This window comes from Mustela erminea, chromosome 19 (assembly GCF_009829155.1).
Source record: "Mustela erminea isolate mMusErm1 chromosome 19, mMusErm1.Pri, whole genome shotgun sequence".
In the NCBI taxonomy this organism is placed as follows: domain Eukaryota; kingdom Metazoa; phylum Chordata; class Mammalia; order Carnivora; family Mustelidae; genus Mustela; species Mustela erminea.
Genome location: NC_045632.1, coordinates 41965772 through 41976674, shown reverse-complemented (window position 1 = coordinate 41976674; position 10903 = coordinate 41965772). Strand labels below are relative to the sequence as shown.

The 10903-nt window shown below is 57.4% G+C and overlaps 1 protein-coding gene across 1 annotated transcript; it reads right to left on the bottom strand.

Annotated features, from left to right (window-relative positions):
* Positions 1-1055: 1055 nt before the first annotated feature.
* CMTM3 (CKLF like MARVEL transmembrane domain containing 3) lies at positions 1056-8576 on the bottom strand. The gene is made up of 5 exons (XM_032326329.1): positions 8402-8576; positions 5273-5428; positions 4146-4241; positions 3649-3769; positions 1056-2152 (listed from the first exon to the last, which is right to left on the bottom strand). Exons 1-5 carry the CDS (start codon positions 8558-8560, stop codon positions 2124-2126), a joined length of 561 nt encoding a protein of 186 aa, XP_032182220.1. The 5' UTR covers positions 8561-8576; the 3' UTR covers positions 1056-2123.
* Between the last annotated feature and the right edge of the window lie 2327 nt (positions 8577-10903).

Genomic DNA, 10903 nt, shown 5'->3' with positions numbered 1-10903 from the left:
CTTTGCTAGTTGGACACAGCTGTGGGCATTCTGAGGTGATGCCCATGTGGCACAGGATGGTTTATGCTGTTGGTGGGTCTCCTGGCTTCTCAGACTCTAGCTTGTGGGTTTGACTCTATCCATTTGGAGTGGTTTTGGCGCCCCAAAGCCTTTGCTCCTGGCGGTTTGTCCCTGACAGCAGACAGAGCCTCACATTGCCCTCAATTCTGCCCCTTTATTTCTTTTGAAGGACCTATTTTTCATGGTACTTGTCCTGATTGTTTTCATAGTGTTCAAATCTGTATTTTTGTATGTAGAGGAAAATAATTTTCTCAACACTAATCGCTAATAAATATTGTATTAAATTGTCATGAAGGAGTACTTGTTTAATAAATGGACACATAAAAGTGGCATTGTCTCTGTCCTTGCTCTCACTTCCCCTCTGTACCTTCGAAGGCTGTGGACCCAGTTTCTGAAACAGGCCTCGGAGGTGGAGGCAGAACAGAGTCCGCGTCCACGAGAGGGGCCAGGGTGTGGGTGTCGACAGGCAGCAAGTCTGGCTTACCTGCACAGGCACAGTGGGGCAGAAATTCCGGCCATACGCTCCTCTCGGCATCTGCACGCCAGCTCTCAGACAGGTTTTCGAACGTGTGCCAAAGCTGGAGCAGAAGGCCTAGGCCAGATGCTGACTCAGTGTCCTCCCAGGCTCCAACTCTGAGGTCCCCTGTGCAACCAGATTCCAAACCACGAGAGCCCCAGGTTGTGGCTGCCTCAGAGGTGCTATGTCGTTACCCTGACACTAAGTGAGAGGGCCCTGGGCCCCTTCAAAGGGGCTCCGGGGACCAAGGCAAGCTCCAGAACCTTCTTTCGGTTTCCTGCACTGTGAACCAGGACTGTGTGAGGGGTGAGGGAGAGCACATGCGTCAGAGGCGTCGGCGGTGTGAGCTGTGGAGCAAGAGCTGAGCCCCGGAGCTGTCGGACTCACCATCGACAGGAGCCATCTGTGCTGAACAGGACACTGGACTGCACTGCCCTGGGTGGTGTGAGTTGTTTTCAAACACATACACTCCAAGCACGGAGTCAGTCTGGTTTAATCCATTATGGCTTTTTTCACATGCAAGAGAAGAACAAAGGTTACAAATGCCCAAGACATGGGTCCACATCTGGCTCATTCATGAGGCCTCTTGGGTCAGAGGAAATGCCATTTAAAAAGCTACTTTTGTGTAAAAAAAGAAAAAAAAATTACATAAAGTTACAAAATCCCATTGAACATACACAGAACGTATCCTCAGGTGAACGCAGAAGGCACATCTCACCTCTCGAAAGGCGGTCAGGAGACCTGCTCTGGTGTCGAGAGACTATCATCCTGAGTGCCCAAGAGCCCCTCGCCGGCTGGCGGGCCCCCGGGAAAGAAGGTTTGGCTGGGCCTGCCCAGCCCCCCAGAAACCGTCAGTTATTTCATGGTTAGGTATCTGGATCTTTTGGACCTGGTAAGCTGATCTACAGCTGTCAGGTCCCCCGGAGAAGACGTGGCTCCCCAGGGTGTGAGGTGCCTGTTCTGGGCACTGTGACCTGCTCGCTCCTAGAGGAGAGCAAAGGTCGGTTTTCTTCCTGCTTCAAAAACGAAGAGGGAACTGGTGCTCCTGGAACAGAAGATCTTGGAAGGATCATTCTCAACAAAGTGCCTGGCGTGAGTGGGACACCAAATGCAGACAAAAATCACGGGGACCTAGCAGGTTGGCCCTGTGGTGGCTTTGGTCCTACTTTTACCCCCCTCCCCGCTGCAGGGGATGGAGGTAACAAGGCTCCATCAGCTCTGTCCCCTTGTGCTTATTTTTGGCAGAGAGTGTACAAGGCTAAAGGTCTGTGGGGCAGAAATGAGGAGGCGTGGCAGACTATTGACGATGCCCCCGTGTGTGCAGTGGTTATTAGATGCTGCTCAGCCGAGGGGTGCTGTTGGGTAGGCCGGGCTTGGGCGTGTCACCTCGGGGCCGTGAGGAGCCCGGCTCTGTCAGAAGCTCCCACTGCTGCTGGAGAAGTCACCGCCTCTCTCCCAGCGCATGTGGTCTTGACTGCACCCGGCCAGAAGGCACAACTGTAGGAGCCTGGGGGGCTCCGGTCGTTGGGGCAGGCGGGGCAGGGCTTCAGTCAGAGTCAGAGTCGGAATTCTCTTCTGAAAGCAAAGCAAAGGGGATGCTTGGCAGGAGTTTGTAGGCCAGCGGGGCCTGGAAGCTGTTTCTGGGGAGACTGGCTGGGTTTCTGGCTGTTGGCTAGAGCCCCAGGCTCAGACCCCTCCCGCGTGGACTGTGCTGTCGGTGGTGGCAGCTTGGCAGGAGGGCTGGCCTGGGGCCTGGGACCCAGCGCTGCAGGGGCAGCTGCTGTCACCTCCAGGATGTGGCCACACGGAGCGGGGAGCCCACATGCCCCTGCTCCAGGCCCTCTCCAGTCTCCCCTGGGCCGTGAGTGGGCTGGGGCTTCAGCGTGAAAACTCACCAAACTCAACCCTACCATGCAAGTCAGCAGGGCAGGGTGGGGTCAGCTCTTTTCTGGCACAAGAAAGTAAAATATACTAGAAAATCAGGAAGTTGCTTTTTAGCCATCTTATAATTTGAGTCCCCCTTGCCCCCAGTCCTAATTTTATATGATAATCAGACACATATTATGACGTTAAGGGCCTATCTAAAGTTTGAGTCAAGGGTTCCTGAAGTCCAATACTGAGTACTCTCTAGAATCTTCTGGAACCCCCACTCCAGGAAGAAAAAGCACCCAAGTCGCTAACCCTCCAGCCTCAGCCCCAGTGCCGGTTGCTGATTTCAGGGAGGGACACCCCTTCACCGGCCAACTCTGTCTCTTGGAGCCCCAGTCTGTCCTCACCCTGTTGCCGGGTCACGGATGAGCTCTGAGAGCCTCTGTAAACCCTGACTCCCTTGGCCCTGTCCCGAGGGTTAGACTGGTCTGATTTGGTGGGCTTCCAGTATTCTAACACATAAGCTAGGAATCATTTTACATCAAAAAAATCATACGTCCATCTCCAAGTCTCAAAGCCCACAATACTCAAACACATGTGTCCACAGTCACTTCCTACTTGCTTACTGGGCTAGTGGTCTAGAAACACCCAGGGCAGGGAATGAGTAGGTCACAAAGGCCTAAGGAAAATGTCTAGGGTCAGTGACCCTAGGTGTGGCTGAAGTACAGGATGGGAGGAGATGGGCCTCATCCATTCTTAGCAAAAGGATGGTTTCTGCTCATAAACCTGAGCTTGCCCAGGTGCTGCGGGTAACAATGAGAGCCTGGTTCTCTGGCCCCTGAGCCACGGGCTGGTGAAACTGGGCAGGTGCCTGGGTTTCAGGGTAGGTGGCCACTCCGACTGCCTTGGGGGCTCACGACGGAAGGTCTTGTCAGCAGGAGGTGCTGGGCCTGCCCTCAGCATGCCTTTCCTGGAAAGCCCGAGGGCCTGGGGAGCCAGCCCAGCTTGCTTTATGATCCATGTCCCATAAAGGGACAGGAGAACCAGGCTGGGAACCCATTTCCTGCCCATATTGGGAGAGAGGGAATGCTCCTCCAACCTCAAACTGGTCAAGTATCCCTAAAGGAGAACAGGGTCCCCAGCAACAGTCCTGGGTTGAGAAGCCAGGGTCCCAGGTGAAAACCCACAGGGTGGCCACCCACCTTCTGCCTTATCAGCTGTGTTCTCTTCTGCTGAGTCCCCTTGTTTGAGGAATTTGGCCACATCATTAAAGATCAAGTAGAAGTCGATTGCAAACACGATGGTGGCAAAGAAGCCAAACACCTGTGAGACAGGGGACAGGATGGATGGGACCGATCATCAGAAGCTGGGAGTCCCGGGTCCGAGAGCCCGGGAGAAGTAGAGAAGCTGCCGCCCTGCTCGATATGCTCGGATACATAGCTCAGATAGCAAACACACCCCTCCCAGTACCAACAAGAAGCAAAATGAGCTGTTACCTTGGCTCGGCAAACAGCCTTCAAAACTTGGGGCAGATGAAGTCTCCAGTAAGAGGAGTTTGGAATCTCTGAGATCCCCTGTGGGCACAGACTCTGCCCCAGACATTGAACGTCCAAGGGGCATCTGGGGCTCCATCAGAGGTGGGGTGAACTTGAGGGGGCATTGCTGGGCAACCCCTTCCAGGGTTAGGGTGGCTACTCACCCCAGCTGCTTTGGAAGCCCCGTCCGAGTACTTGGCGACAGCTGTGATGGAGATGGCGAAGTAGATGAGAGCGGCTGTGACACAGCGCAGGAAGTCCTGGGGAGAGGTGGGCGTGGTCACTGCCTGGGGCTCCAGGAGTGGAGCATAGCTTTGGGATCTGGAGCAGGGCTGGGAGCCCAGATAGGGGCATGGGCTCAGAAGGGCACCAGGTGGCAGGAACGCAGCTGGAACCCACTGTTCCCAGGGGACAGTGGGCCCTGCAGGCTGCGTAACACACCTGGTGCCCTGCAGGTCTGGCACCCCTGGGGCTCCGCCCTGTCCTGGCCCCATCTTGCACTCCCTAGTTCTCCCTCCCCCCCATTCCTGCCCCTGCCCAGGTGCCCCTGGAGGCTTCCAGCAGCTGGGCTGACCCGTTCCGGGTCCAGCTGGCCATCCCCTGCCCAGTGGACAACAGGATGTGGGCCAGCCTGCAGTTTGCCCTGTGGCTGGGCCCACAAGCACATCTCCCTGTTTGTTGAGAAAGATGTGGGAAACCTGGTCACTTGCTTCCTGCTGGCTCTCCAGTGGGGAGATCTGGCCTTGGGCCTCGCTGTGCCACATACTTGTGGCAAATACATTTACCTATCATGGTTTCTGCTCACCTGTTCCTAAAATGGGGACACAGGGCGCAGCCCATCAGGAAACACATTGGATATGAAGCCAAGGAACCAGGGTTCACTCGCAGCCCTTCTGTCCCTTCTCAAACAGCAAAATTTGAGGTGGGGCTTTGGGGCCTCCTGGGTGACCAGGCAAGCTGCCAGATGGCTGGGGTCTGGCTGAACCCCGCAAGTCCTCATTTAACCTGTCCTGCTCTTGTGGAAATGGCTTGAATTCCTGCCGCGGAAGCTCATTCCGGCCGGCACGGCTGGGAGCACTAGCGCCATCTGGTGGCCAGTGGCCAGGATGTCAGCTGGGGTTCTCAGCCTCATCTAGAGACCTCCCAGAGGTAAGACAACCTGCTCTGGGTCACGTGTCTGCTGAGTGGGGAGTCCGGGCTCCAACCAACTGTAAAGAGCCCCTTTGGCACACTGAAGAAAGGATGAGGGTCAAAATGCAGCCAGCCCCTTCCTCCTGGGCCCAGCCCTCACCATCATGGGCCAGCACAAGCCCTGCCACTTGTCATTCAGCTGCATCGCATCTGCAAAGAGGAAGTAGAGGGCCAGCAGGAACTCCAGCAGAGGCGCTGCGAGGAAGGCGGATGCAGAGGACGCCACATAGCAGACAAAGGTGATGAATGAGAGACCCTGGAGGGGACGGGAGGAAAAATCAGAACCTTTTTTACAACCCCTGGCCCTGGGCTCTGCAGCCAGGGCCAGAGGTCCCTCCAGCAGGGGAGGCGACCTGCCCACAGTCCTGCAGCTGCCAGGATTAGAACCCCATCATGGGGCCCTGGCCCACATGCTTGCTGCCCTTGAGGCCTCTGGGCACAGGTCTGCACCCTGATTCCCGTGCCTGTGCCCTGTCAGGACCCAGTAGGATGCCCCAGCTTCCCATGTGTATCCAGTCCCCCAGGAGGCTGCCTTCTGCGGCTGCATACCCAGCCCCCCCCACCCCAGCAGGCTCTATGGCAGAATCCACCCAACTTAGATGGTGCACAACAGGGCAAATCAAACCCAAGCAGTCTCAGAGGCAGCTCATGAAGCAGGAACCACTTCAACAGATGACACCCAACTCCCGAAACAATACACAAATCTTGAATTTAATGATATGCATGACGAAGTGCTCAGAGTTGAAATGTACTGATGCAGGTAATTTATTCTGCACGAAAACCTAACTGGTGGACAGACAGAAGAAGATGCGTGATAAAGCAAAGCCGGCAGCAGGTTAACAACTGTACAGTCTAGGCAGTGGGTATATGGGCATTGATGATTTAACTCCTTGGGTTTTCTGTTTGCCAGTTCATACGAAGAAAAAACCTCCGGGAGGGGGGTGCGTTGACCCTGCCGCTTCAGTGCACGCTGCACTAAGGAACAAGAATCAGCATTCTCCGCAGCCCTGTCCACCTGCTGTGGGTGGGAACTGATGCCTGAAGATGCTGAGGCCCCCTGGCCAGTTCTGCAGACCATATGAGGGGCTGTTTCCCTGGCCAGGGCCTGAGGCTTGGGCATCCTCACAACCACCCATACACGGGTGCTGCCCACAGCCCACCTCACAGATCAGAAGACTGAGGGACAGACAGGTGAAGTGAGTTGCTAGGTATCATGGGGCCAATAAGAAGGCATCGGAATTTGAACCCAGGGCTGGCTCACAACACACCTGTAGTTCTTAAGGAACCCTGCCCTATGGGTGCTGGCCTTTATCTGTTTTGATTTCTGTCACTATGGCTGGGCAGGATTTGAGCATGTCCATGGCTGAGTAGCTTGGAGTGGAGCCCAGGGGGCCCTGTAGGGACACTGAGATGCCCCACAGGAAACACTGTGGCTGCTTCAGACAAATGAGCTGCAGAGATCCCAGGGAGTCCCCAGGGCACCCAAAACTGCCTTGAACAGGGCCAGGGAAGTAGCCGGGTTCAACCCGAACAGATGGGAAATTAAGGCACAGAGAGGGGCCTCCCAGGAAAACAAGGCCATGAGACCCTGACCCACCCCGCCCATAGCTCCTGCTGCAAGTCCTCTTCTTATGTCCCTCCCACCACCCCCCAAAGCCAGATTCTGGGAAGCTCCCCTTCATTCCTGTTTCCTCATTCCCTGATTCCTGGTGGCTACTTCCTCCCCTTTCCTGTCCGTCAGCCTCCTGTTTCCTTGGGCCTGGAGGCAGCGAGGGGTGACCAGAGGGAGGCAGGAGACAGCGAGGGGTGACCAGAGGGAGGCAAGACTGACCAGAGTGGCTCCCTTTGTGATCAACTCTAACCAGTTCTTCCTCCCTACTTCTTCATCCTCCTAGATCTGGATTCCTGACACCCAGCTACACCAAGGGCCTCGTCTGAGGCTGGCTGGAGGGGGGTTGGGGTTAGTGTCCCTCACTGGCCTGTGAATTTAAGGCTTCTCTGCAAAAGTGGCTCCCATCCACCTCCAGGCTGGGACTGGGGTGCCAACGAGAGGCAACGAGAGGAGTGTGGGCTGATGACCTCTGGGCTGACCCCAGGGGTAGAAGTAGTGGCGGGAAGGCCTCCCGCCATCTGCCCTGGGCAGTAGGAAGAAGAGGTCTGGGGCAGAAGCCTCCTTCCTCTGATCCCCACTCTCATCCTTCCCTCATCTGACCCTCAAATCCTGTCAAATTCCCTAGACGTCCTGGCCTCAGCCTTCTTGTCTGCAAAGTGGGAATAACAGGGACAGCCAAACTGCCGGGGATCTAAGTAACAAGAGCTGCTCCTTATCTCGCCTTCCCTGCGCCGGGCCACTTCGTTCCCTTCCCTGCACAGCGGCCCAGCACCAAGACCCCGCCCCACCCGCGGATGGTGCGGGAGTTCTCGTGGTGTCCCCAAGACAAAGGCCTGACAGGCCCGGGTGGGGTTTGCGGGAAGGAGGAAGGAGCTTGGCGGGGGCGGGGCGGCTGGATCAGGGCAGGGGAGGGGAGGAGGGGGATGAAGTCACCCCGCTGGGCTCCCGCCCCCGCCCCCCGCACCCGGGGGGAGGGGTCGGCCTGCACACCCCGCACTGTGCGGCCCGGGCCTCACCCAATCCCGGGGGTCCCCTTCCCACTTCCCGCTGTTCCCCGTCTTGGCTGGCCAGAGTCCACCCCGGCCTCCGCCCTGCAGCTCGAGGCCCGGCCGGCCCTCCCTGCGCCCAGGAAAGCAGGCAGGGGCGCGGAGAGCCCACCCTGGCCCCGACTCGGGCGTCGCGAAAACACCGAGCCGGCTGATTTCTCCCGGGGCGCAGCCAGAATGGCGGGAGAGTTTGGGAAGCGGAGCGCCCATGACGGATGCCAGAAGATGCGGGGCCGCAGCCCGTTCCGGGGGCCCAGAGACGGCGGAGGTGCCCGAGGTCACACAGTGCCGGGCTGAGTTTCCAGGGACCCGCCCGTCGCCTTGGCAGGCCCGGGCCTCAGGCTTCCCGAGCAGCCCCCAACGTTGGGTTAGGGAGCCCGAAGGGCCTGGGTTCGGGCTCCGCCTCGTCTCTGCCTCCCGCGTGGAGAGCTTCGGCGCCCCCCGACGCCTCGGGAAGTGCTCCCAGGTCCGCCCGGTCCGCCCGTCTTCCGCGCTTCCGAGGGCTCGGCGGGGCCCGGGAGTCCCGACGGCGCCTCCGCGGTTCCATGCCCGGGCCCCGCGCCGCACTCACCGACTCGGCCAGCAGGAGGCGGCCTTTGAGCGAGCAGAGGAAGGCGCGCGCCGGCAGGAGGGCGCGGAGCCCCGGCATCGCCGCGCCGGACGGAGAGCGGCCGGCGCGCGCCGAGGCCGGGTCCGGGTCCGGGTCGGGCTCCTGGTCTGGCGGCCACATGGCGGCGGCGGCGGCGGCGGCGGCGGCGGCAGGGACCGAGGCGCGCCCCGCTCCTTCACCCCGCGCCCGGGAGGGAAGCGGAAACCCGGGCTGTGCGGAAGGAGAAAAAGGCTAGACCCAGGAGCGGGGGCGCATCCCCCACCGCCCCGCCCCCGCCCCGCCCCGCCCCTCCCCGCCCCTCCTGCCTGGTCCCCTCCTCCGCCCCTCAGCCTACTCTCCCGCTCCGCGGCCCCGCTCGCTTCTTCCGCTCGCCCTCCTCCTCCTCCCTTCCTCCCCTCCGACCTAGGTTGCCCCAGCTACTCCGGGCCCCCCCGGGGCGGGAGCGCCCGTGGGGCTGGCCTGAGGCCCCCTCACATCCCCCGCACTCTCCGCACAGCCCTGGCCCGGAGCTCCGAGACCTTCTTTTTGCGTCCCCTGAACGCCCCGTCGGGGCTTCCAGTCTTCCCTGCCTGCCCTGAAGGCTTGAGTACACTCGTGCGTCGTCTAGCTTCCTGCCCGTGTCCTTGCTCACGTCCAGGCCCCAGGAAGCCAGGCGCCCAAACGGCAAGACCCTTTCGTCCTCCCGCGCTTGTCGTGGAGCGGTCAGCTCCCCACCCCACTCCCTCTTTCTCCCCTGGCCTCCCTCCCATCTTTGGCCAGCCCGGCCTCTTGTACTGGCTGCCCCAGCCTGCCTTCTGCTCCCTCTTCCCATTCATACCCCGGCGACTCCCAGAGGGCACCTGGGCCCCAATGAAGGGCACCGCCAGCCATCCTTCCCTCCCCAGATCTGAGACCCGAGGTTGTCCTTGTTCGCCCTCACCCTCACCGCTAGTCCATCACCAATGCCCGTACCTCTTCACCTCCTAAAGCCTTCTTTGTCTCTGTTCACTTCTCACCATCACCAAGACCCCTAGAAGGCCCCAGAATACTCCCGTCCCCTCCCAGGACTGTTGGAAACATGTCTTTAAGAGGCCTCTCTGCTTCCTCTCTTGGCAGCCAGAAGGATGCTTGAATCCTCAATCGGGATCACTTCCATTTCCCTGATACCCCAAACCTTGGGAAATGGGGAGATTCCTATCTTGCTCAGAGTCTTTTTTTAATTTTTTTTTTAAGATATTTATTTGACAGAGAGAAATCGCAAGTAGTCGGAGAGGCAGGCAGAGAAAGAGAGAGGAGGAAGCAGGCTACCCGCTGAGCGGAGAGCCCTATGCGGGACTCGATCCCAGGACCCTGAGATCATGACCCAAGGCGAAGACAGTAGCTTAACCCACTGAGCCAACCAGGCGCCCTTGCTCAGAGTCTTGGTAGAGAGACTAAGAACGTTATCTCTTGGTGTCCTCTGCTCCCTGTCTCTCCCACATATAGGCCTTCTTACAGTTTCTTGAACAAATTGCACTCCCTCCTCACTCCAGGGCTTTGGAGCCTGCTGACCCTGCTACCCAGAATGCTCTTCTCCACCTCCTTATCTGATGAACTCTTCACTCTGGGACCATCCCACAGTGTCACTTTCTCAAAGAAGACTTTGATGGCACCTCCTGCTGGGTAAGAGGCATTCATTCATTTATTTATTCATTCAACAGCAGTGCTAGGAAGATGCATCACCTTCGTTTGCCGGGAGTGGGTCAACAGTGTGTCCGGAGACTCCTGAATGAGATGATTCTTGGTAATAGGTATCTGGCTGGTTATGTCGGGTTCCGAGGGTTGCCAGGAGCCTTAGTGGAAGAAAAGACTGAGCAAAGGGCCAGGGGGACAAGACAGATGGTAAAGAGCCAGACCCTGGTGTTTGGAGCTTACTCTAGATCCCCTGGGAGAAGGCCAGGTGAGGGTTAGAACAGAGACAACCTGATACTAATCAGTGTTAATTTGGCTCAAAATTGTAACTCACTAAGAAGTAGTAAACAACCCAATTTTTTTTGATTGGCCGAAGTTTTAAACAGACAATCCAACGAAGATATATGAATGTCCAGTAAGCACTTGACACTGTATTCAATATTATTAGACATCTAGGAGTGCAAGTTAGAGCCACCGTGAGATACTATTTTATACCTATTAAAATGGCTTCAGAAAAGGGGACTCTCCCATTCAAGTGCTGAAGAAGATGTGGAACAACCGGAATTCTCATACACCCCTGATGGGGGTGGAAGTGATGACCCCCACTGTGGAAGATTGTTTGGCAGTTTCTTAAAATGTTAGAGACATACCATGTTCCTTGGACATTTTATTTTATTTTAAAGATTTTATTTATTTATTTGACAAAGAGCAATCACAAGTAGGTAGAGAGGCAGGCAGAGAGAGAGAGAAGAGGAAGCAGGCTCCCTGCCCAGCACAGAGCCTGATGCGGGACTAGATCTTAGGACACTGAAA

Excerpts from the sequence above, each read along its gene's own strand:
- CMTM3 (XM_032326329.1), bottom strand. The coding sequence starts at position 8,560 with ATGTGGCCGCCAGACCAGGAGCCCGACCCGGACCCGGACCCGGCCTCG. Across the intron at positions 5,429-8,401 it reads GCCTCCTGCTGGCCGAGTCG|GGTCTCTCATTCATCACCTT; the intron begins GTGAGTGCGGCG and ends CGTCCCCTCCAG. Across the intron at positions 2,153-3,648 it reads CACAGCTGATAAGGCAGAAG|AAGAGAATTCCGACTCTGAC; the intron begins GTGGGTGGCCAC and ends CTTTGCTTTCAG.